At 42.0% G+C, this 25862-nt stretch overlaps 1 protein-coding gene across 1 annotated transcript in view; it reads left to right on the top strand.

The window, feature by feature from the left end:
- Positions 1 to 8472: 8472 nt before the first annotated feature.
- Positions 8473 to 25862, top strand: part of TRIM35 (tripartite motif containing 35) — a 32963-nt gene continuing 15573 nt past the window's right edge. The window contains exons 1-2 of the mRNA XM_020983972.2: positions 8473 to 9068; positions 20367 to 20462. Of these exons, the coding sequence (XP_020839631.1) occupies positions 8643 to 9068; positions 20367 to 20462 (522 nt within the window). The 5' untranslated portion in view covers positions 8473 to 8642. The remainder of the gene's footprint in view (positions 9069 to 20366; positions 20463 to 25862) is intronic.

Below are 25862 nucleotides of genomic sequence, written 5' to 3'. Positions count from 1 at the left end.
TGTATAATATCTCCTCTGGAGTCCTTCCTCAACTTATTGAAAGTGGACTTTTAAGAGGACATAACTGACTCTATTTTGTACTATATTTACTGTTATCATATTTCTTTCTTTTTCTATGTGACGCTGAACGTATGGAATGTCTCTTTCAGTACCTTCCTTCCTCCAATTACTTCATGGTTACAAAAGAAAATTTATAGGACTTTGAACAGTTCTAGGAAATCACTTCTCTTATTCTATCTAGTAAAGCACAGAGTAGGAGCTTAACAAAGTTAATTAAACTGGCTATTTTCATTGGTCTTCTATAAGTAACTATACTAATGCTTTGTAACAGTTTAGGCATCTTTTTTTTCTTTTGTTAAAAATTAGTTTTTCCTGTCTTATGTGCCCTACCTGATCTCATCCAAACTTTGGTTCATTTAGGTCAGAAGGAAAGACTGAACACACACACACACACACACACACATACTCTCTCTCTCTCCATATATATATATATATATATATATATATATACACACACACACACACACACATGGATATATACATATATGTATATATATATATATATATGTCATCTGTGGAATTGTGAGGCACACATGTCCATCATCTACTGATATAGTATGTCACACTCTTGAGTAGATAAACAAACCAGTGTTCCTGTCTGTCTGTAACCTGTGCTGACTTATTCATGCAGTGGCTACCAAGTACTTTGAAAATTCTTGCAATAGCACTTACACTCAAAGATGAGATCTCCAGAAGGTGGCTGCTACTCAGATTTTAGGGGTAATCCTGTGGGTCTGCGCTCTTAACAGTAATATTGCTCAGGAACCCCCACCCATGTGCTTCCCATTAACAATCGGCCTATTAGCTTTAGATCTATTAGCTTTTAGCAAAGGAATTTACTAAGACAGTACAGTACATGTGATTAGTACATTACTTCCTAGGACTTTCCAATGTAGGCTAAGGCCCTACCCTACATAGCTTAAGCTAGTTTTACCTTAAAAGTCATTGAAGTTGTCCTCAAGACTTGATTGGCTCACGCTGTTAACATAGCTTCCTGATCACCTTAGCAAAACAACGACAACAAACAGACAAATAAAAAATCCACCTAGCAGGAGTCAAAGACTCCTCCATAAAGCTTCTGATGGGTGGAACACCACAATGACCAAATTTGGAATGCTGTGTTCAGTTGAATCTTCATTTATATCGTTCCCCTTGTATGGCTAAGTAAGTCTTTGTTAACTTCATTTCATTTCATTCCAATTTCAAATCTAAGGTACCAGCTAGCCTGAGCCAATCTAGCCTATGGCAGCACAGAAAAAACAGGGGTTTTTTTCTTTATTTTTAGGCAATTTGGGGCTAAGTGACTTGCCCACGGTCACACAGCTAATAAGTGTCAAGTGTTTGGTCTGAGGCTGAATTTGAACTCAGGTCCTCCTGACTTTAGGGCTGGTGCCTTATCCACTGCACCATCTACCTGCCCCGCGAATAAACAGTTGTTAAGGCAATTCACAGCTATCCTTGGGTATAGGATCCCTTCTAGATGGGCTGCTAGACTGGATTCTCAGGGTCTTCTCCTAGCTCAACTCTCTTCTTTGTTGCCAAGTACTAAGCTCCTTGAAGCTGCTTCCTCCCTTCAGTGATTATCTCTATGTAACTAGATTATATATCTCTGCTATCTACTGGATGAAGTGTTGGCTACTGGGCCAGTAGCTCCCCTTCAAAGTTATATGGCCAACGTCAGGGCAGGAGGTAAAAGAAAATGCCTCTTTACTCCCTGATGGGGCCTCCTCCACACTAAACTCCCGCTTTCAATCTCTCCTACTCACCAACTTGAAATTCATCCAGAGCATAGCTATTTAAGGTTCCCAGAGGCATGGCTAATTTGTTTTCTTAGCCAATTAAGTTGGTCCCTTTTTCACTCAATCAGAAATGTGTTCACACCCCATAAAGGGATCACAGGGTGTTAGAAGACCTTGTTAACATATTACAACCTGATTGGGTATTGCTACATTCTGTGAGTCCATCAGCTGAGCTAGAGAAGGGTGAAGGTTACATCTCCCCTCCCTACACTTTTCCTCCAGTTAAACATTCCTTGACTCCAGTAAATTAATCAAAGCACTTTTTGGCAAACATCATTTGGCAACAGCCACTAAAAATATGGCAATGACCACTCTTCAACAAGGATACAGACCTACCACAGCAAGAGGGGCTAGAGGTTACACTCATCCAAATCCATGGTAACACAATTTTAACAAGCAAGTAACCTTTTATGAAATACTCAAAAGTTACCACCTGTCTTGGTACTTGGAAATGTGTCCCCCAACCCAAAGACAGTAAATAAAAGAAAAATGAAAATAAAATTAAGCATTCTCTCTCATAGGGAAAATCTGGCCCCTACAGAGAACACATGGGGCTTTTTCCGCACAGGAATTAGGAACTTGGAGTTGGCTACAAATCTCCTTATCCTTCAGGTAAGAAAATAAACTATGTTGGGGCAGCTAGGTGGTACAGTGAATAGAGCTCCGGCCTTGGAGTCAGGAGGACCTGAGTTCAAATCTAGCCTCAGACACTTACCACTTACTAGCTGTGTGACCCTGGGCAAGTCACTTAACCCCCATTGCCTCACCAAAAAAAGGAAAAAAATAAACTATGTTGTCTTTGTATTTGTGTAACCAAACACAGAAGACAGACAGACACACAGACAGACAGACAGACAGACAGACAGACAGACAGACACACACACACACACACACACACACACACACACACACACCCCTACTGCACTCAGGGAGGGAGAGGAACTTGGACACTTGTCCTCTCTCATTAAGGAACTACTTTAATAAAAGAAAGAACAGATCAACAAATTAGACATACAACTAAAAAACTAGAAAACCAACAAATGAAAAAGTCCCAATTAAATACTAAAATAGAAATCCTAAAAATCAGAAGAGAAATTAACAAAATTGAAAGTAAAAAAACCTAAGAATTTTTTAAAGAAACAATAAAACATATGTCATTAGCTAATTTGACTTTAAAAAGAGGAAAACCAAATTACCAGGATCAAAAATAAAAAAAGGTAAATGCATAACCAATGAAGAAACAATTTATTAGGAGCTATTTCACTCAACTACATGCCAATAAAACTGATAATCTAAATTAAATTGATGGATATTTACAAAAATATAAATTTGCCTAGATTAACAGAAGAGGAAATAGAATGTTTCCATAACCTAATCTTCAGGGAAAAAACTGAACAAGCCATAAGTAAACTCCCAAAGGGGGAAAAAAGATGGATTTATAAGTGAATTATGTCAAACATGTAAAGGATAATTATTTCCAAAAATATATAAATTATTTTGTTAATAGGTAAAGAAGATATTCTATCAAATTCATCCCAGGACAAAAATGTAATCTTGATACCTAAACCAGGGAGAGCCAAAAAAAAAAAAGAGAAAGAAAACTATAGATGAATTTCTGTTTTATTGATGCAGAAATGTTAAATAAAATATTGGCAAGGGAATAACTGCAGTATGTCACAAGGATCATACACTATGGCCAGGGTGAATTTATACCAAGGATGCAAGATTGGTTGAATATTAGGAAAACTATTAACATAACAGACTTTATTAATAATAAAACCCAAAAAAATTATATGATTATTTCAACAGAAGTAGAAAAAGATTTTTGACAAAATAAGAAATCCATTTCTATTTAAAACACTAGAAATCATAGGAATAAACGAAACTTTCCTTAAAATGATAGGTTGTATCTATCTAGAACCAAAAGCCAGTATTACCTGTAATGGAGATAAGCTAGAAGCCTTTCCAACAATGTGAGGTGATTTGTGGGTGGGTGAAACAAAAATGTCCAGTATCTCCAATATTATTCAAAATTGTATTAGCAATGCTAGCTATAATAAGACAAGAAAAAGAAATTGAAAGAATAAGCATAGGCAAAGAGGAAATAAAACCATTGCTTTTTGCCCATAATATCATGACTTACTTATAAAACCCTAGAGAGTCAATGAAAAAACTAATCAAAACAATGAACGATTTCAGCAAAGTTGCAGGATACAGAATAGGCCCATACAAATCATCAGTGTTTCTGTATATTACCAACAAAATCTGGTAGGAAAATATAGAAAGAGAAATTCCATTTAAAATGACTATGGGTATGAAATCCTTGAAAGCCTACCTGCCAAGCCACACACAGGAACTAAATGAACACAATTACCAAATACTTTTCATACAAATACAGATCTAAATAATCAGAAAATTATTAATTGCTCATGGATAGGCTGAACCAATATAATAAAAATGGTGATGCTATCTAAATTGATTTGCTTATCCAGTGTCATACCAATCAAATGACCAAGAATTACTTTATAGAGCTAGAAAAAATAATAACAAAATTCATCTGGAGGATCAAAAGTTCAAGAATATCAAGTGACTCAATGGAAAAAATGGAAAGGAAAGGGGATACTTAGCAGTACCACATCTCAAACCATATTACAAAGCTGAATTGATCAAAACGATTTGGTGCTGGGTAATGAAGATAGAGGTTAAAAAAAAAGACAGAGGTTGATCAGTGGAACAGATTAGATATATACTATATTTCAAAAGCAAACAAATGAGCATTCTAGCCTAGAGCATGATAAACCCAAAGATTTCAACTACTGGGGTATTCACTATTGACAAAAAAACTGTTGAAAAAACTGGAAAGTAGTCTGGCAAAAGGTATAGATCAATATCTCACACAATGTAACTAGGCAAACTCCAAATGGGTATAGGATTTATACATAAAGTGTGATATAAATCAATTACAGGAACACGGAAGAAATCACCTCATATCTATGGATAGAGATAAAGTTCACGATCAAACAAGAGAAAGAGAAGTTCACAGAAAGCAAAATGGATAATTTTGATTACATAAAATTAAAAAGGTTTTGCACAAACAAAACCAATTTAGCCTAAGTTAGAATAAAAGCTGGAAACTGGGGGTGGGGAGACTTTGCAGCAAGTTTTTCTGCTAATGGTCTTATTTCTAAGATATCTAGGGAACAGAGTCACATCTACAAGAAAAAGAGCCATTCCCTAATTGATAAATGGGCAAAGGATATGAAAAGGCAGTTTTCAGAGGGAAAAAATCTAAGACATCAAAAGCCATGCGGAAAAAAAAATGCTCTAAATCATTAATAATGTAAATTAAAACAACTTTGAGGTACCACATCAAATCCATTAAATTGACTGAGGTGATAAAAAAAAGAAAAATGACATGGGAGAAAACAGGTACACTAATGCAGTGTTGATAGAGCTATGAACTAGTCCAACCATTCTGGAAAGCAATTTGAAACTATACCCAAAAACACTATTAAACCCTGCATACCTTTGATCTAACCACTAGGTCTATACCCAAGAAATCAAAGAAAATGGAAAAGGACCCATTTGTACAAAAATATTTTTAGGAGGTCTTTTTGTTGTGGCCAAGAAGTAGAAACTGTGGAAATGTCCATCAATTGTGGAATGGCTCAAGAAGTTATGATATATGATTGTGATGAAATATTATTGTGCTGTAACAAGTGAGGTAGGGGATGGTTTCAGAAAAACCTACGAAGACCTGTGTGAAATGATGCAGTGAAGTGAGCAGAACCAGGAAAACAATTTATATGATAACATCAATTATTAATGATAATTAACTTTGAAAGACTTAGTAATCAACATAAGGACCAATTACCGTTTCAAAGGGCTCATGATGAATCATGTTATCCACCTCCATACAGAGAGCTGATGGACTCAGTGTAGGCTGAAGCATATTTTCTTCTCTTTCTTTTTCTTTTTTTTTTTGACATGACTAATGCAGGAATTTATTTTGTACGACTGTACATATTTGTAATGGGTTTTGTTTTTTCTTGCCTTCTCAATGGGAGGGGAAGGGAGATAATTCAGAACTGAAAATAAAATAAAATTGAATTTAAGAAAACTTCAAGTGCTACAACCTTCTGTGACTACATTAACTGAGGGTGAGAGTTGGGAGGTGGAGGGGAAGAAATCACATCTCACGTTCCTTACAAAAATTTAAAAAATCTTCACAAATACAGGATGATAGTCACAGTTAGATGGTAGGGTGTGTGTGTATGTGCGTGTGTGTGTGTGTGTGTGTGTGTGTGTGTGTGTGTGTGTGTGTGTGTTTTAATATATGGGAGTTTTAATGGACCCCAAGCCCAGTGAATCAGCAATGTAATATGGCAGTCAAAAAGTTAATGCAATCTTGGAGTCATAGTTATCAGCACTAAGGGTGCAATGATTCCTTTGTACTCTGCCCTGATCTGACCACATCTGGAGTATTGTACCCATCACTCTTTAAGAATACTGGAAAGCATCCAAAGAAAGGCTACCAGGATGGTGAAGGGCTTTGAGTTCATGTCATATGAGGAATCCCTTGAAGGAACTGAGGATGTTTAGCCCAGAGAAGAGAGACGCAGAGAGAAATAAGATAGAATTCAAATATTTGAAAATCTGTTAAGTGGAACAGGAATTAGTTCTATTCTATTCAGGCCCCAAAGAGCATAGCAAGGAGTAATAGTTAAAAACAGATAAATTTAGGTTTGATGCCAGGAAAAATCTCCTATTAGACCTATGCATAAGTAGAATGGCCTACCTGCTGGGGTAGTAGATTCCTCCTCATAAGAAACTACTAAGGGGCAGCTAGTTGGCACAGTGGATAGAGCTCCAGCCTTGGAGTCAGGAGGACCTGAGTTCAAATGTGGCCTCAGACACTTGATACTTACTAGCTGTGTGACCCTGGGCAAGTCACTTAATCCCATTGCCTAGCCAAAAGGAAAAAAAAAAGAAACCATTAAGTTGGATGGTCCACTTTTCAGGGATGTTAGAGTGTGGATTCCTTTTAACTATTCATTGTGTGTTCTAGATGGTTCTTTCAACTAGAAAAAAAATTCTGTGATTCTATAAAATAAAAGTAGGAATCAGAAGTCAATACTATTATAGTACTACGCCAAATGCTGGGGTTACAAAGACAAAAAGGAAACAGTCCTTGCCTTCAGGGAGTTTACAATCTATCAGAATGCTATTTCTAGGAATGGAAAATCCCATTTACAGGGAGTGAAGTGAGAGGTTTGGTTTTGGCCTTGTTGGTTTTGAGCTAACAATGGGACATCAAAACAGATACTATGAAGTAAGTTAATGTACCAAACCCAGACAAGTATGCTTTTTGGTCATTTGTTACTGACTAAATTTCACAGGTCCCCTTTTCAGTGACTCCACCCTCGATATAAAAAAATATTAGGGTGAACTAGGGGATAAAGGATTTCTCTTTTCCCATAAAAAAAATTTCCCCCTAAATTCTAGCTTTTTCTTTCATTCTCTGGCAAGAGGGCATCTCAGGGCATGAGTTGTACACAGTGAAGTCCCATCAGCACTGGTTCACATTGTTCAGGCAGCTTACTTCACTTTTACAGATACTCACACTCTGCCAAAAATAATATAATCCTGCTGCAATGAGTGCTCCCAGATACTACCTATCTTCTCTCCCTTTAAGCCACAGTCTAGTCCTGGGTAGGGCTTTTTAGGCCTCCTTCTGGTTCTTACAGAACTAGTATTATTTCCACTTTGATTGTCAGATCTACTTCCTCTGATTAATTTTATATAATGTAAAATTATTTCGGGTGTCTTTTTTCCCTATGATTTTATGGGTGCAGGGAACTTCCAGTGCGGAAATTTCCTCCATTGATAGGACAGAGGCAGAGACTATTATGTCATTTGTATACAGAACTCAAGACTGAACCCAGATATTTCCTCTCACTGCCCAAGCTGCCTTTTTAACTGTTCTTGGAGAGTCACAAACAGTTCTTCCAGTCCAGATCCAGGCCATGTTTTCTCTATATCTATATATTTTCTTCACCTCCACTTCCTCCCCACTTGAGTCCCTTAGCTGCCCTAGTTTCATCGTACTGTGCCTCCATTTTCTCTGTAAAATGGGAATAACAGGAGGTGATAGGCATAAAAGCATTCGAAAAGCAGAAACAAAGCAAGGATCAAAGGGCAGGGGTGGTTTTGCATTCTCCACCGACAGAGGGAGTACCTCTGCTTCTGATGAGTTAAGAATAGATTCAGAATCGAGAAAATTGTTCTTAGCTCCTGCATTTCAGACCCAGGCCCCCAGTGCTCCGGCCTTTGGATTTGGGATGGGGGTGAAGAGGGAAGAGGAGGGGTTTCTAGAAACTCAGTTGATGATCCCAAGTGGGAAACTGGGTTATGGTAATGCATTGGGTTTTTTGCTTAGAGAGGTGGGGAGAATCTACATTTCAGCTCAGCTAAGCAAACTGTGGGAATGGGCACGGGTGAGGGTGGGGTGTGGAATAGGAATGGAGGTGCCAGGCCTCCCCCATCCCCCGCAGGGCACCTTCCAGCCCCGCCCAGAAAGCAGTAGCTTTAAGAGAAGCAAGGCTGACGGAAAATGGGCAAACCGTCCCCACAGTGGTTGGCCAGCTGCGGTGTCACTCAGAGCACTGCGTGGGGTGGTGTAGGGTGGGGTGAGCCCACGCCTGAGTCACCCGCGGGGTGGGGCCACGCACACTTTGGAAAGTTTGGGAGCTCAGGGCGGCGCGTCAGACCAGGGGCAGCGGCATGGAACCGGGGGCCGGCGGCTCGGTGGGGCCGTCGCCTTCCTTCAAGGAGGAGCTGCTCTGCGCCATCTGCTACGACCCATTCCGCGACGCGGTGACTCTCCGCTGCGGCCACAACTTCTGCCGGGCTTGCGTGGGCCGCTGCTGGGAACTGCAGGACGCGCCCGCCTGCCCTGTGTGCAAGGAGCGGGCTTCACCGGCTGGGCTGCGCACCAACCACACGCTGAACAACCTGGTGGAGAAGCTGCTGCGCGAGGAGGCCTGCCCGGCCCGCCCGCGGGGGCCCCGCTTCTGCCGCCTGCACCACGGCCAGCTCAGCCTCTTCTGCCTGGACGACAAGGAGCTGCTGTGCGGCTCGTGCCAGGGCGACCCGCGGCACCAGGGCCACCGCGTACAGCCCGTGCAGGGCACGGCCCGCGACTACCGGGTGAGGGGGGCTGCCCGCCGGGCCACCGGCGGGACTTCGGCCACGTGGGTGGAATACTGCAGTGGGCGCACCCGGGGAGGCCGCACCGCGCGCTTAAAACCTGGCGCCTGGGCTGGGCCCCCAGCTGCTGCACGCAAGCCTGGAGTTTCCCCTGAGCTTGAGCATGAGCTTGAATTTGGCCCGCCCAGCTTGGCCCCGCCCCCTGCTAACTCGCTTGTTCCCGCTCCACTGACCCGCATCCCTTCCATCCCCCCGGGCCGAAGCGTACAAGGTGGCCCAGGGGATGAGCGTAGAATTCGTAGTTTATTCGGGATCATAGAGGTCCCACAGGAACCCTTTCCTGGTCCCCTCAGTCTTTCATGCGAAAAGGAACAGGATCTGGTGTCCCAGGGTTCTTCTGCTTGCTACTCGCTTTCCAGCTTCTATGGGCTGGTCTCTTTGCTGCTTTGGGCTTTAGTTTCCTAATCGGTAAAATGAGGCAGTTGGACTAGATAACTTCAATGCCTGCTCCCTCCAAACGCTATACATACGATTCTGTGACAAAATGACAATTCGCACTTACATTGTGCTTTAGAGTTTAACAAAGCATTTTCCGCACCCTGTGAGATAAGTGGGTGAAGAAAATTTGTGCTCAGAGAGGGTTAAGGGTCAGAACTAGGTTTTGACCCCAAGTTCAGCACTGTCTTCTTAACCTCACCAACCTCTACATGAGTGTGTGCCTCACGCAGGATAATCTCATGTGGCTTTTAGCTAGTATTGGGGAAGCCTGGCCAGCTGAAATACACCCTCTGAGATTTCCTTGCTCTTCCTCCTCTTGTGTCTTCTCCTCCCTCCTCCCTCCTTTCACCTCGTCCTCTCTTCCCTCCTCCCTCTAGCCTGTTGCCTAATTCCCCTCTTGGGGTAAGGAGTAAAAGGTCAGAGTAGTTCCTTTCTGTCCTGCCCAGGTCTTAGATTTTCTGTAATTGGAAGGGGAAGAAAGGGAGGGAAAGAATTCAAGGGAAAAAGTGTCCTCTGAGCATATTGCTTATACATTTTAATTAAATCCTTTAGCTGGGCAAGAAGTGTGGTGTCCGCTTCTGCCACTTTTTAGTATTCCTGCCCGCTGTCACTAAGCCTGGAACTCACATACTATGTAAGATGCTGAGCAAAGGTCCTGCTGCAAATGCCACTCCAGGGCTACCCAAATCTGTCCCCCCTTTCAGGGGCTTGCCTGAGGATCCTAAAAAATGGCCAAAAACCCCAGTCCTTCTAACAATGGGGGAGACAACATGCAAACAAACCATGTTTATACAAGATCCATAAAAGATATATAGAAGCTCACACAACACAAATACAGCAGTAGTGATCTAAGAAGAATGGTTAGAACTTACCTGGGGTTGGGGAGTTGAGCCCTAGGAAAATCGATTGAGACATTCTAGAAGCAACAGTAGTGATTTGCTTACTGTTGCCAGAATAAGAGGAGGAAGATTGGTAGGGAGGCAATCATGGGGAATTAAGTGTTAGACAGTCAAATGAGATGTGAAGCATAGTCAGAGGTCTGGGATCAAGAAGATACAGCAGGCCATGGGCATCCATATTAATGATTTACCAACCAGGGCGTTACAGTTTCAGGGCCATCATTCTAAAGCTAAGCGAGCTAAGTCACCCAGGGCATGGTCTCAGAAGAGGATGCCATATGCGTTTTCCTTGGAGGAGAACAAGTTACAGGAAAAGTTCAGTGCATGGCACGTTGGATCTGGAGTGAAAGGCCTGGGTTCAAGACATATCTCAGCCACCTGTGTGACTCTGGACAGTTCACTTCACCTATGGTTTTATCTTTAAAACGAGGGTATTGGTGCTGATATTAAGAAAGCATTTGTTAAATACTTCCTTTGTGCCAGGCACTGTGCTAAGCTCCAGGGATATTAATAAATGAAAGCAAAACACCCCCTACTCTCAGGGTAATTACATTCTACTGAGACAAGATAACACATAAAGGGGAGTCAGAAGGGGGTGGGGTGGGAAGTGGTACTCAAGGCTTTGGAAATGGCTGGGGAGTGAAGGCATAGCTCTGGGAAAGATAAAAGCAGAAAACCGTCTTTCAGAGCCCATGGTGATCTTGGGGTACAGTTGGGAGGGAATGAGGCTGAAAATGGTGGCTGGATTGCAGGTGATATGATTCACCAGTGTCAGTGAAGTGTTGGTCTAAGTGACTTCTTCCTATGTAGTTCCTAGTAAATTGACCTTCAAACACATGGCTCCTACAGATAATAAGTCCTATGTAGAGCTGAGGGAACCATGGAAGTTTTCTAGTTCAGTCTCCTTATTTTACAATTAGGTCCAGAGAGGTTAAGCAATTTTCCTACAGCCACACTGGTAATAAGTAGCAGAGCTCTGATTCCAAACCTAGTTCCTCTGACTCCAAATCTAGAAGGCTTGCTGCCTCTTCACTCCCAGTTCTATGGAATACTAAAGTCTGAGATTTACCTCATTCCTGTCTTCTGGCAACATCTAGGACCCTGGAAACCAAGTCTCTAGTCACTTTTGACCCTTTCCTTTGATTTTTTTTTGGGTAGTTGGGGTTAAGTGACTTTCCCAGGGTCACACAGCTAGTAAGTGTCGAGTGTTTGGTCTGAGGCTGGATTTGAACTCAGGTCCTCCTGACTTCAGGCCTGGTGCTCTATCCATTGCGCCACCTAGCTGCGCCTAACCCTTTCCTTTGAGAGGAGCTTGGATAATCAAGCAGTGTAGAAAGAGGGCTGTCTCTGCCTCTGGCTTGGAGGACCTGGGGTTAAATTCTAGCTCTGTGACTTGGTACCTGTGGGGCCTTGGGTGGCAAGGCCTTTCACTTCTGGTCTCAGTTTCCTCTGGTGTGAAATGAAAGGGGCTGGACTAGACGAGTTCCAAGGTACCTTCCAGCGCTAAATCTGTGCTCTTATATATTGGGCGGATCCCCCAGCATACCTGTACCCATTAACTCGATGAGCACTTACTAAGCCTCTGCTAGGTGCTGGGTATACAAAGACAAAACAAACCAGCTGCTGCCTTCAGGAAGCTGATATTCCATTGCAGATGGGGAGTGGGGAGGAAGATATCAAGAGAAGCAGTGTGTGTGGAACCCAGTCAAGAGACTGGGTTGACAGGAACAGGAGATATTAGAGAGTAGCTTCTATGGCAGGAAGTTATCTTCAGATACCCAGCTGTGTAGGAGCCTTTCCTGATCCCCCTTAATGGTAGTGCCTTCCCCTTGATGGATATCTCTAGTTTTTCCTGTATATGTCTTGTTTGTTTGTATGCTGTTTGTATGTTGTCTCTCCCATTGGACCAGGAGCTCCCCAGGGGCAGGGACTGTTCATTGCCTTCCTTTGTCTCCTCAGTGCTTATCACAAGCCCTGGCATATAGTAGGCACTTACTAAAAGCTTGTTGGGGGCAGCGAGGCAATGCAGTGGATAGAAAACTTGGAGTTAGGAAGGTTCGTCTTCTTGAGTTCAAATCTGGCCTCAGACACTAGCTGTGAGACCCTGGGCAAGTCACTTAATCCTGTTGGCCTCAATTTCTGTAAAATGAGCTAGAGAAGGAAATGGCATGCCATTCCAGCATCTTTGCCAAGAAAACCCCTAACGGGGTCACGAAGAGTCAGACACACCTGGAAAACAACAACAATAATAACAGGTTGTTGTCTGACCAAAAGGGCAATGGAGAAGCACATGGCGGACATGAGCAGAGTGCCTGGCACATAGTAGATGCTTAAATAAATGTTTATTGACAGACTTACTGACTGCTATGTCTAAAGAGTCCAGGATCTGAAAGAGCTAGAAGAGGCCATCTAATACAACCCCATCATTTTATAGAAGAGGAACCTGAGATTTTGGTTAAATGACTCAACCAAGGTCTCATAGCTGGTAAATGACAGAAGCAGGACTCAAGCTCAGGTTCTTTGACTCCAAATCCATGCATTTTCCACTATTCAAGGGCTTGTGCCCTAGGTATTATTTATCAATAGCTGCCAACTGCTTCCTGAGTGAGTCTCATACTAGGAAGGAGTTATGTAAGAGGATATGTAGGTGAGACTGGAGGCTTCAGAGGGAAATGGCAGCAGCCAAATAAGGAAAGGAGAAGAGCCTCTCCCAGAATTCAGTGAGTAAGATACAGCAGCCAAGATAATTATATATACAAATGTCGGGAACCCAGAAAAGTAGTGGACCAGCCTAGAAATGGCAACAAAGTGTCCTGAGGAAGAAAGTTTAAATAATAGAGGAGTCTGGGGAAGCTTATCTAAGAGCACCGGGAGAAGAAAATCTCATGCAGGGAACTGGTAGAAGTGGGAGGCCGTGAAGGATAAGTGAACTCTGGAATTATCACTTCCTAGGACAGAATAAAAAGGCTATTCTACCTATTTTAGCAATAGGATCCTAGAATGTTAGTGCTTAAAGGGACCTTAGGACCTAATCAATTACTATGTAAGGTGCTGGGGATACAAGAATAAAAATGCTGTATTCCCTGATCTCGGGGAGTTCACATTCTTCTAGGGGAAGACAATAATGCATACAGATGCATATAATATACAAAATATATCAATGTTCAGTCATGTCCAACTCTTAATGACCCCAGTTCTCTTGCCAGAGATACTAGAGTGGTTCAACATTTCCTTCTCCAGCTCATTTTCCACTTGAGGAAGCTGAGGCAGGCAGGGTTAAGTAGCTTGCACAGAGTTACATAGCTAGATTTGAACTCCGTAACATGACTCTTCCTGACTCCAGGCCCAGCACTATCCACTTCATCACCTAGCTGCCCCTATAAAATATATACAGAATAATATTGTGGGGGAGGGAGAAAAGCGCTAGCAGCTGTGAGGTCCAGGAAAGCCTCATTTAGGAGGTGGCTTTTGAGCTGAACTTTGAAGAAGGCTAAAGATTCTTAAGAAATGAAAGTGAGAGCAGAGGTGAGCCCTAGATATGAGGCACAGCCTGTTCAAAAGCGAGGAGATGGGAGATGGAATCTTGCATGTAAAGGATAGCAAGTAGACTAGTTTGTGAGAAAAGGGAATTATAATTATAATTAATATAATTAATTTAAATTCAATATCTCTTCCCCCAAATCCTGCCCACTCCTAAATTTTTGTATTACTATCAAAGGCACCACATTCCTTGCAGTCCCCCAGGTTCAAAACCTAGTGTCATTCTAGACTCCTCACCGTCTGTCACCTCCCCCCCCAACATCTAGTCAGTTGCCAAGCCCTGTCATTTGTACCTTCATAACATCTCTCACACATGGCCCTTCTTTCCATCGACACTGACACCACCCTGGTACAGACCCTCATCACTTCACTCTTGGATTACGACAGTAGCCAACTAGTTGACCTCCCAGGCTCAAGTCTCACTCCACTCCCGTCCATTCTCTACTCATTAGTCAGATTAATCATCCTAAATTGCAGGTTTGACCATGTTATCCCCTACTCAAAAAATTCCCGTGACTGTCATCTTCAGTATCAAATATAAAATCCTCTGGCATTTGAAAACCTTCATAACTTAGTTCCCCACCCCTTCCAGTCTTCTTATATACCTTACAGCCCCCCATGCACTCTTTGATCCAGTGACACAGGCCTCCTTGTTGTTCCTCCAAAAAGCCACTTCATTTCTCTGCTCAGGCCACTTTCCCTGGCTGTCTCCTATGCCTGGTATGTTCTTCCTTCTCATTTCTGCCTACTTCCTTCAAGTCTCAGCTAAAATTCCACCTGCTCCAGGAGGCCTTTCCCAATCCCTCTTAATTCTAATACTTCCCTTCTGTTAATTATTTCCTATTTATCCTGTCCATAGCTTGTTTATTTATAGTTTGCATGCTGTCTCCCCCATTAGATTGTGAGCTCCTCGACAGGGATTTATTTTGCCTTTCTTTGTATGTAGTATGTATGTATGTACCAGTGCCTGATACATAGTAGGTGTTTAATCATTGCTTATTGATTAAGCTTGGAAAGGTAATTGGATGATTAAGGGAATCATAAAAGCTGAACAGAAGTTTGCATTTGGTCCAAGAGGAGTGACATGCTCAAACTTGTGCCTTAGATTATCGTTTTGGTAGCTGTGGGAGGGAGGGATTGGAAAGAGCCAAGACTAAAGGTAGGGATAGCAGAGATTTTAGAGATTGGACAGTCCAGATCTTCTTCCATGGGAGAAAACAGGCCCAGACAGCCTGAAGGATTGGCCTGGTATCAGGCAGCTAAGAAGTGCCAGAGACAGACCCTGAATGCTGGTCGTCAAAGCCCAGACCTGGCTGGCACCACCCCTCCCACTGTGTACCATTGCCTGTCCTGAGCGCCGCTGGAGATCATCTAATCCAACCTTTGTCTTCCCGTGAAAGAAAAGCAAAGGCTCTAAAAGCTCATTGATTTGTTCAGGGTCAGTCACTAACTAGCAATGTGGCTCTCTGCGAGTCACTTCCTCCCTGGACCTAGTTTCTTTAGCTTTAAAACTTGGGGGGTTTAGACTTTGATGTCATATCTCTAAAGACCTTTTCAGCTCTATGACTCCGTGGTATCATCTGACTCAGCTCAGCACAACTCATAACCACATCAGAAAAAATTCGTGGCTTAATGATGGTAGGCCAGCTTGTTAGAGAAAGACATATTTGATGCTAAAATCACAACAGCAGAGTGTGAGGTGAAAAACCACTGACAAATGACATAAAAGGAAATTGTAGAAGAATGAATTCATTAGGCCTAAGAAGAATAAATGAAAATGTTGCCTACTAGAGGAGGTTGAAAGCATCTTTCCAGGAGACATGGTAAAAAGCTGAGACTTTTATTATTATTTTTAACTTTGGTCTTCAAAAATTTAGAGAGCTATAGTATGGCTATGGATTAGGAAAGTATTTAAGTCCCAGTTGGTTAAGGCCTAGATTTTTTAAGGAACAGTGCAAAGTTATATAGGAACTTGTAGAAGAGTAATCTTGAAAACTGGAAAAAGAGAGGTAGTGTTGGGGAGTGGGCAGAATACTATACTTGGAGTCAGGAAGACCTGAGTTCAAATTCTGCCTCAGATACTTCTTAGCTGTATGACCTTGGACAAGTTACTTCACCTCAGTTTCCTTATCTGTAAAATGGGAATAACAACAGTACCTAGCAGTTACAGTAGTGCATCTTGCTGTTTATGAGAGAACAAGGCCAAGAATTGCATGTGATAGGAAGAAGTAGAGAGCTTACACAGCTGGAGGGAGAACCTACATGAAGGAGATCTGTTGGAGAAGTTGCTAATTGAGCTGTTCCTCGTCCAACCTGCCATGCCTAGAGAATCACTGAAACATATTAAATGACTTGTTTCTAAGCACCTTAACAATGATAGGGCCGTGTGTGTGTGTGTACACATGTATATACATAGAGTGCTTTGGAGTGACAATAATCCAGGGCCCAGATACCTGTAGCCTGCCAGGTGTCAGCTGTTTGCCTAAATTGTTATCCTGTTATTTTCCAGTCATTATTCAGTCATGTCTGACTCTTTGTGGCCCCATTTGGGGTTTTCTTGGCAGAGATACTGGAGTAGTTTGCATTTCCTTGTCCAGCTCATTTTACAGATAAGGAAACTGAGGTAAACAAGGTTAAGTGATTTGGCCAGGGTCACACAATTAATAAGTGTCTGAGGTCACATTTGAATTCAGGGCCTGACCCCAGGCTCAGCACTGTATCCATTGAGCCACCTAGCTGCCCCTCCATTTGTTGATACCTAAAAGCTATTAAAGGAAAAATCTTTTGTGGCACATACATGTTCAAGGGAATAGCCCTGACCAGTTAGCAATCCATTTATTTAATGCTGATGTCCTTTGGCATTGTATTTTTATGCACTACAGTGCTAAATAACCTTAACCTTTGAAATACATTTCTCAACTCTTAAGGAATCACTGTTTCAAGCTCTTATCTGATGCAAGAATCCCATCTACCCCATCCTTGGCAGGCAGCCAGCTAGTTAGCCCACATTTCTCTACAAGACAAATAGCTTTTTCATACACTTTGCTGAAATCAGGTACATTCTTGTCTTCAGCCTTCAATCAGTTATTAACCAAGAATTTATGAAAATCCTACTGTGTGCCAAGTTCTGGGCTGGGCTGGCACTTATGATCTAGCTTTTCCCTCCAGTCGTGCCAATCTACCCATCCTTTCATTCTGTGTGATTCTTATCTGTATCATCTCATAAATGCTTCACAGAAGATCTGCCCAATGTGCCAGAGATCTTCCCATGAACGTTTTAACATTCAAGATTATCAGTGAAGTGCTTGGGGCTGGTTGTTCCCATGTTATCTTCTCTCACTACATGATCAATGCATTTCCTTTTCTGATCATGTATGAAATATTTTATACCACTTCTTGTACATCAGTCATCTTTGGTAATACATTCCCATCTCTTTAATCTTGCCATGCCCCTTGGGCCACCTACCATTTTGATTCTTTAGAGATTGTATTACTAAAGATTCACAGCATCATTAAGTCCAGTAACCAGTTTAGCACATTGTTTTTTGAGACTGAGTCTCCCTATTTTGCTTAGGCTGGAAGTATAGTAGCCACTCATGCGACAATGCCAATGCTGATGGGTCCAGAGACTTTAACCTGCTCTGCTTTTCTGACCCAATCCAATCCGTCTTCTACTCAGCTGCCCAAGTGATCTTCTGAAATCACAGATCTGACCATATGGCCCCGCCCGGTGGCTCCCTATCACCTCTAGGATCAAATATAAAATCCTCTACTCTTCATAATCCAGCCTCTTCCCACCTTTCCAGATTTCAAACACCTTCCTCCTCTCTGATCCAGTGACAATGGTCTCCTTACTGTTCCCAGAACAAGTGCTCCATTTCCTGACTTTGAGCGTTCTCACTAGTCCTGCATCCCTACAAGGTTTCCCTGCTTCATTTGTTCCTTCTAGCTTCCTGTAAGCCTCAGTTAAAGTCTCACCTTCTGCAAGAAGACTTTCAGTCCAACATAATATTAGTATCTTACTTCTGAGACTCACTCAAATTTATTTTTGGTATCATACATCTTATTTGTACAGAGTTATTTGACATCAATTGGTTGTCAACAGCTGGTTGTTGAAATAACCAGCTCTCTGAAAAATGTGCTTATGCCACACTTTTAATTTGAATGGCATTATTAACATTTTCTCCATCACGTTCTTAAGTCTAAACAGTCAGCAAAATAATAAATCAAGCCCTGATTTGTAGCATTTGCTAATTTCTGAGGTATAAATGCCCACACTGAAAAATTTAACAGTCGGCTCAAATTCAAGTTGGCTCTAGCACACCCTGATTGTCTCCCTCACTAGATTATAAGCTTCTTAAGAGAAAGGACTTTTTTGGGGGGGCCTTTCTTTGAATCTTCAGCTCCTAGCACTATGCCTGGCACCCAGTAAGTGCTTGATAAATGATAGTTGGCTGACTGACGTTTAAAAAAACAGTCTGACCTTATATGGAGTATTCCAAATTGACCATCCCCTGTCTCTTCAAAGGTTATGGAGGTTTCTTATATCTCTTTTTTGGGGCCGCCAACTTTTTAATAAGTTTTAAGATATCATTCATTCTGCTTTCAAATACACTTGCGGCAAAAAGCATAAATAGAGGTATAATCCATCTCTCAATTAAACATTTACCTTGCTGTGTGTTGCTGCCTTCAGTTGTTCCTTGCTTATTAGCAGGACCCAGAGATTCTACACCCAAAGGACCACAGGAACCGTCCTTGATGGAAGCTATTATTGCTGTATAGAAATAGAATATACAACAAATATTTTCCATTCCAAATTATACAATGTAGCATATCCCTCTCTCTAGCACATGGTGCAGCAGACTTTTATTTTAGTGATCAAAACAGGATAACAATTTTGATGACCTCTTATCATGGGATCAGAGATCTAGTGCTGGAGGGGAACTCAGAGACCATCTCATCCAACCCCCTCATGTTACAGAGAAGGAAAGTTAAATGACTTGCCCAGGGTCACACAGGTAGTAAGAGTTATTATATGTTGGTTGAATCCATGACATAATAAAACTCTAAATGAGGACTCAGAAGACTTTGGTTCTAGATTTAAATCCGTCATGATCTAGCTATGGACAAGTCACCTTACCTCTCAAGGCATTAGTTTCCTTATTGGTAAAATTAAGGCCTTGGGCTAGATGATTTCTGAGACACTTTTCAGTTCTCAAATTCTATGATTCAAAAACTTTTAAATGTTTTCTAGATATAGATGTTAGTATGTGGCAATGTAGTATGGTGGTGGGATGGGAGAAGGAACAAGCATTTATTAAGTGCCTACTGTATGCCAGGCATTGTGCTAAGCGCTCTCATTTGATCCTCGAGACAATCCTATGAGGTCAGTCCTATTGTTATCTCTATTTTACAATTGAGGAAACTGAGGCAGACAGAGGTTAAGTGACTTCCTCAGAGTCACTAGTAGAAGGAATACTGGTCTTCGATTCAAAAGACATGAATTCTAATCTTGGTTCTGATTCCCAACCATTTTGTCCGGCTTCATTGTATGTTACTTCCCCTCCCCCTATGGACAAGATGTATTACTCTAACATCAGGCCAAAATGGTCTTTTCTTTATTCTTTGAACACATGACATTTCATCTCCTATCTCTATACTTTTGCACTGGCTGTGCACTACCTCCTCACCTCCACCTCATGGAATCTCTGCCTTTAAGGTACAGTTCAAGTACCACCACCTTCTACTTGAAGCCCTTCCTGATCCACCCAGCTGCTGATGCCCTCCCTCCCTCCTTTGTATATGTTGTATATATTGGTATCTGTATGTATTTATATATTAGCCTTATATATATTGGTTTTTATTTTTATGTTTATTCTGTGTGTATGTGTATATGTATATATATATATGCGTGTGTGTGTATGTCTACATATATATGTATATATTTCCCCCTCCCCCCCATAGGACCCTTTAAAGAAGGGATGGTTTCCTTCTTTGTGTTTGTATTCCTAGCCGTTAGCCCTTTGTAAATGCTTGTTGATTGATTAGCATTTATCATCTATGTTAGGCTATATTACTCTAGGGAAGTCACTTAACTCTCTGTTCTTCAGTTTCCACCTTGGTCAGATGAGAATAATAATGCTTACACTGCCTGCCTCACAGAATTATGAGCAAACCACTTTGTAAACCTTATGGTGATAGGCCAAGGTGAGTTATTACTGTTTGTTAATCCAAAAGGATTATAGAAATGTCAGTGGCTAACGTCCTTGCTTGTCATGAGGACCCAGGAGAATGAAAGACCGGCAAAGGTGAATGTACCTGACTTGTGACCTCCTTTTTTCTTGTCTTTCTTCTCATTCAGGCAAAGTGCAGGAACATGGAGCACTGTCTTCGGGAGAAGGCCAAAGCTTTCCGGGCCATGCGACGTTCTTATGAGGCCATTGTCAAGCATAATCAGGTGAGTGTCCCCTCAGGAAAATGTGTAAGGCAGAGCTTCAGCTCAGGGCAGAAATACAAGGAAAGCAGGATGGTAGGCAGAAGAGGTGGGTAGGCACTGAACATGGATCCTAGCTGATACGGTAACATAAAAAAGAGGGCTGTACCTTTGGCTGGCCCTATTATGGTGTGGCTTCTTTTATAAGAACCCCAAATCTTCTCCCTCTGCATCCCTCTGTTTTAAGAGCCCTAAAGCTTGTGCTATAATCTCTGCCAGAGCTAGACGTACAGAGTGAGAGAAAGGAAGAAGAGCCAATATAGTATAGATACTTGTTGAATGAAATAAACAAATGAATGAAAGATGGCACTTGGAAGATCAGGACTATAACTTTGGGCTGTTCTCTCTTCTCAACTGCTGCTGTAGCCATCCTTGTTCAGTCTGCATGTCTTCTGTCCTAGTTTATTGCAGTAGCCTCCTAACTGGTCTTCCTGCCTTTCATCTATCCCCTCTACAATTCTCCTTAACTCTGCAACTCAAAGAATCTTCCTAATGCATTGTACAATGTTCTCCTGGTTTTCCTCACTTCATTTTGCATCAGTTCATGTAAGTCTTTCCAGGTTTTTCTGAAATCTGCCTGCTCAAAGGACTGGGTTTTTTTTTTTTATGGCTTTGTAAAACCCAAACACCCTAGCACAGTGTCTTGAACATACTAGGTGCTTTGTAAATACTTATTAGATTGCCTTGAATTTTTTGGAAGGTTTCTTTGGTTAGTGTTGAAGATGAACATGAGGTTACCCATTATCTCCTGACTTCTTATCTTATCTTCTCTTTGTGGGATAGCAGCAGCTCAGTAGGAACTAGATGGAAGCTAAGTTGGCCATAGCAATGGATGAAAAGGTGTGGGATGTAAAATGTGCCCAATCACTACCAGCCTACATTGAATTTCATGTGGCTGCTGACACTTCCCTATCTACCTGCCTGAGCTCCTATAATTTTCTCCTCACTAATCCATATAAAATACGGTTGAGTAGACCCTTCTTGATATTTGGTTACCCAATTCAGAGCTAGACCTGTTTGCTGGCTCTGTGCAGCTGGGAACAGTGACCTATGACTAATAAAGAAGCCAGTTTGAATTTCTTTTCAAAACCTTTGTTTAAATGTTGTTCAAAATGTTCTGTTCTGTCTTAAGTTGAGGGTTATAGGCTCTTTAAGAACAGTTTGTTTTTTATTTTGTTTTTCCTCTAATTGAAAATAATAAATAATTTTTAACATTTGTTTTTAAATTTTGAGTTCCAAATTCTCTTCCTCCCTCCCCTTCCTCTTCCTTGAGAAGGCAAGCAATTTGCTATAGATTGCTCACGTGTAATTATGCAAAACGTATTTCCATATTAGCCATGTTGCAAAAGAAAAGATACCCCCCAAAAAAACCCCAAGAAAAATACAGAAAGTGAAAAATAGTATGCTTCAATCTGCATTCAGATCCACCAGTTCTTTCTCTGGAGGTGGATAGCATTTTTCATCATAAGTCCTTTGTAATTGTAAGAACAGTTTCTATTAAAAACCTTTTCTGGTTACCTTGGACCAGAATCCTTATGAGTACCAAGTGGTTGTGGTGATGGTTGTTGTTATAGGAGCAGCTAGGTGACACTAACTATGTGACGCTGGGCAAATCACCTGTTTGCCTCAAGTTTCCTCATCTGTAAAATGCGAATAATAATAATAGCGCCTATGTCCCAGGGTTGAATCAAATGAAATAATATTTGTAAGGCACTTAGCACAGTGCCTGGCACATATTAAGTGTTATTTTTATTATTATGTTGATGATGATAATGATGACAAAGAGTACATTCTTCTGTTAGAAGAGAAAATGAATAATGGTATATTTATGATCTCATGAGAACATGCCCTTTTTGGCTGCTTTTTTCTCTTTCTCTTTGCCTGTAGAGAATTTCAACAAATCTAATAAGTGTTCATTAAGTGCCAACCATGTGTGAGACATAGTACAAAAACAACAAAAAACACAGAGAGAGAGAGGGAGAGAGAGAGAGAGAGAGAGAGAGAGAGAGAGAGAGAGAGAGAGAGAGAGAGAGAGAGAAAGAGAGAGAAGGAGGGAGGGAGGGAGGGGAGGGAGGGAGAGGGAGGGAGGGAGAGGGAGGAGGAGGAGGGGAGGAGAGGGAGGGAGGAGAGGAGAGAGGGAGGCGAGAGAGAGAGAGAGAGAGAGAGAGAGAGAGAGAGAGAGAGAGAGAGAGAGAGAGAGAGAGAGAGAGAGAATAGTACCTGCCCTCAAGGAACTTCCTTTCTCCTGGAAAGGAAGGAGGAGGTTGCTGATACCTGATGTTCATGATGCCTGTTTTCAGACCAGCTACTGCACTGTTTGTAGAACCTCTGTATCTCAATTGGGAGCATTGTCTCTCAAGCTTTAGAACTTCCTTTGCTGGAAAAAATAACAAGGCTGTTCCTTCCTAATTGTTATGCACGAAAACATTACTGTTTCTCAGCAGTCCATTATTGCCTCTTATAGTTGCAATCACTCTCTGGTACATTCTAAGCATCTGTAACATGGCTATTTACTCTCTATGTGGGGACTGCCATTTCACAAGGGGTCCCAGCCACGCTCGCTTCCCTCTCACTTAACTTATTCTTTGGTCTTCTCCATCTCTTCACCTTGGGTACTCTGCCCCCCCTTTTCAGCACCCATTTATATGTTATCTCCCTCTATTAGAGTCACTTAGCACAGTGCTTGGCACAGAATAAACACAACAAATACTCTGTCTCTCTACTGTAACCCACCATAGAAACTTCTTTGGTGCCTATCTGCCTGTTTCTGTCCTGTAGCAAGAGCCAGTTATGAGGAGGGGTCAGGGTTTCAGTACTACCACCAGGAACTTCTTAGTGACCTAGTTAGTGACCTAGCTGGCCCATTCATTGATAGATAGACCTTACGAGTGATGTTAATGAAACTGCCAAAGACCTCGGACGGGATGTCTCAGGTTAGGTACATCTTTTGCTTTAGTGAGGAGAGCTCCATCCGTTGAAGGTCACTTCTCACAGGATAAGCTTAATTGGCCTCTTTGTTAAAACCTCAAGCTGAATTCACTGGCAGGTTTCAGCTTCATGGGACTCATGAAACCGTTTGTGTGTATATGCCCTTGAGTATGATACTTCACAGGTGTTATCTTCAGGCTTGGAGTACAAGCCCAATCTGTAATTGAGTATGCAGATAACTAATAGTGGTGATTGGGGAAGGTGGGGGTGGGGGAGTGTTGGGGGAATCATCCAGATTTCTGTTTTCCTCAGTATGGAGAACCCCCAGTGCACAAATTCCCTCTACCTGTACAAAAGGGTGACTTATTTCTATCTCATTCTTAAAACTTTTCTCATGTGTGTCATAAACCCACAGTCTTAACCCCGTGGTCTAGTGAAGCCTATGGACGCCTTCTCAGAAAACTGTTTTAAAATGAACAAGATAAAAAAAACAGGATTACAAGTGAAAATAAAATGCAATCCCCACCCCCATCCCCTATCCAAGTTCACAAGCTCCTTGAAGTCTGTGGACCCCCGGTCAAGAACTCTGGTCTTGAAGAACTGTCTGAGGTTGTGAGAGATTAAGTAATTTTGTCCTTAGCCACTCAGCTAGAATGTAGCAGAATTCGAACCTAGATCTTCCTGACTCCAAGTCTAGCCTTCTATCCATTGTGCAACATTGTCTTTCAGTTAATGGTACTAGGTAGGCAATTTAGAATGTACAGTCGCACCTTAATCCATTATGTTGCTGGTGGTACCTCTCAAAATTCCTTTGTATTTACTTGGCACATACTTTTTATTTTGTTGTTGTGTAGGGGCAGCTAGGTGGTACAGTAGATAGAGCACTGGGCTCGAAGTCAGGAAGACTCATCTTCCTGAGGTCAAATCTGGCCTCAGACGATTACTAGCTGTGTGACCCTGGGCAAGTCATTTAACCCAGTTTGCCTCAGTTTCCTCATCTGTAAAATTGGGTAGAGAGGAAATGGCAAAGATATTTTGTATTTACTTATATGTGTATTGTTGGTACATAGTAAATTGTTACATGTAAAGTTCTGGAGGAAGGGACTAGCTTTTGTCTTCATATCCTCCAATCTCTAGCACAGTGCCTGGCACACAGTAGGTACTTTATTAATACTTGTTGATTGATTAATAATAATAGCTGATATTTACACAGCACTTTAAGAGTTGCACAGGTGTTCTATGCATTATCTCATTTCATCCTCATTATGTCCAGCACTTGAGGAAACTGAGTCTCAACAACCTTAGTTGCTGTGCCTAAGGTCACATAGCTAGTAAGTTTCTGGCATAGGTTTTGAACCCAGGTCTTCTTGACTTGAAGTCCAGTGCCCTCTCTACTCTACCATGCTGCTTACCATTAATTACATTGGATAGCCATTCTGAAAATGCCTGGCCACAACTTGTGCAATTGCAACAGTGACAGACAGTAAGGGGCCATGACAACCAAAGCCGATGAGGTCTTGGCAGCCTGCAGACACTTGGGCGTTTCATCAGGTGTCAAAACCATATCCTGGCTTCCTCCCTGAAAATGTCAGTTCCGTTGGGTCCAGAGGCTTAACTGTAACGCTGCCTGACCCTGTCATCAGTGGTGCCTCCCTGAAAGACTTCAACAAAGGCCAGGTCCCCACATCCCAGCCTGCTTTGTCAGGCTTCATCCTCAGTGGTGACAGTGCTATTAAGAATTTCTGGGAGTCAGTGACGTCTCCCTGATTTCCCCTTCTCCATGATGAGGGTAGACCTTGTCACAGCCCAGCCGTGGGACCAAAGAGTCTTTTCATGGTTGTGTAGCAGCTGGGCAGCACATGCTGCCTGACATTTCTGAAGAATCCCCCCTCCCCCTCTCTGAGTGGGAAGGCAAGAATAATAACTGACATCTGGATAGCACACAGTGCCTGTTATGTAGCAGGTGCTTAATAAATGATGGAAACACTTGACGTATTGATCTCATTTGAGCCTCAGGACAAAAAGAAGTACAGGGAAAAGAGGGCTGGGTTTGGGACTGGGATTGAAATCTTAATTCTGTCACCTGGGTGACCTTGGGCATCTAGGTGGCTCACTGGGAAAAAATGCTGGGCCTAGAGTCAGGAAGACTCCTTTTTCTGAGTTCAAATCTGGCCTCAGATACTTATTAGCAATGTGACTGTGGGCAAGTCACTTAACCCTATTTGCCTCAGTTTCCTCATCTGTCAAATGAACTGGGGAAGGAAATGACAAACCAGTATCTTTGCCAAGAAAACCCCAAATGGGGTCATAAAGAGTCAGACACAGCTGCAAACAACTTAACAACAATCACCTTGGGCAAGCCATTGGATCTGTATGGGACCTCAGTTTCTTCATCTGTAAAATGAAGGGATTGGACTAGGTGATCTCTAAAGTCCC

This window comes from Phascolarctos cinereus, unplaced genomic scaffold (genome assembly GCF_003287225.1).
Source record: "Phascolarctos cinereus isolate Bilbo 61053 unplaced genomic scaffold, phaCin_HiC Scaffold_2;HRSCAF=192, whole genome shotgun sequence".
NCBI lineage: Eukaryota > Metazoa > Chordata > Mammalia > Diprotodontia > Phascolarctidae > Phascolarctos > Phascolarctos cinereus.
Note: the sequence above shows the minus strand (reverse complement) of the source record. Positions and strands in the feature narration are given on the sequence as shown.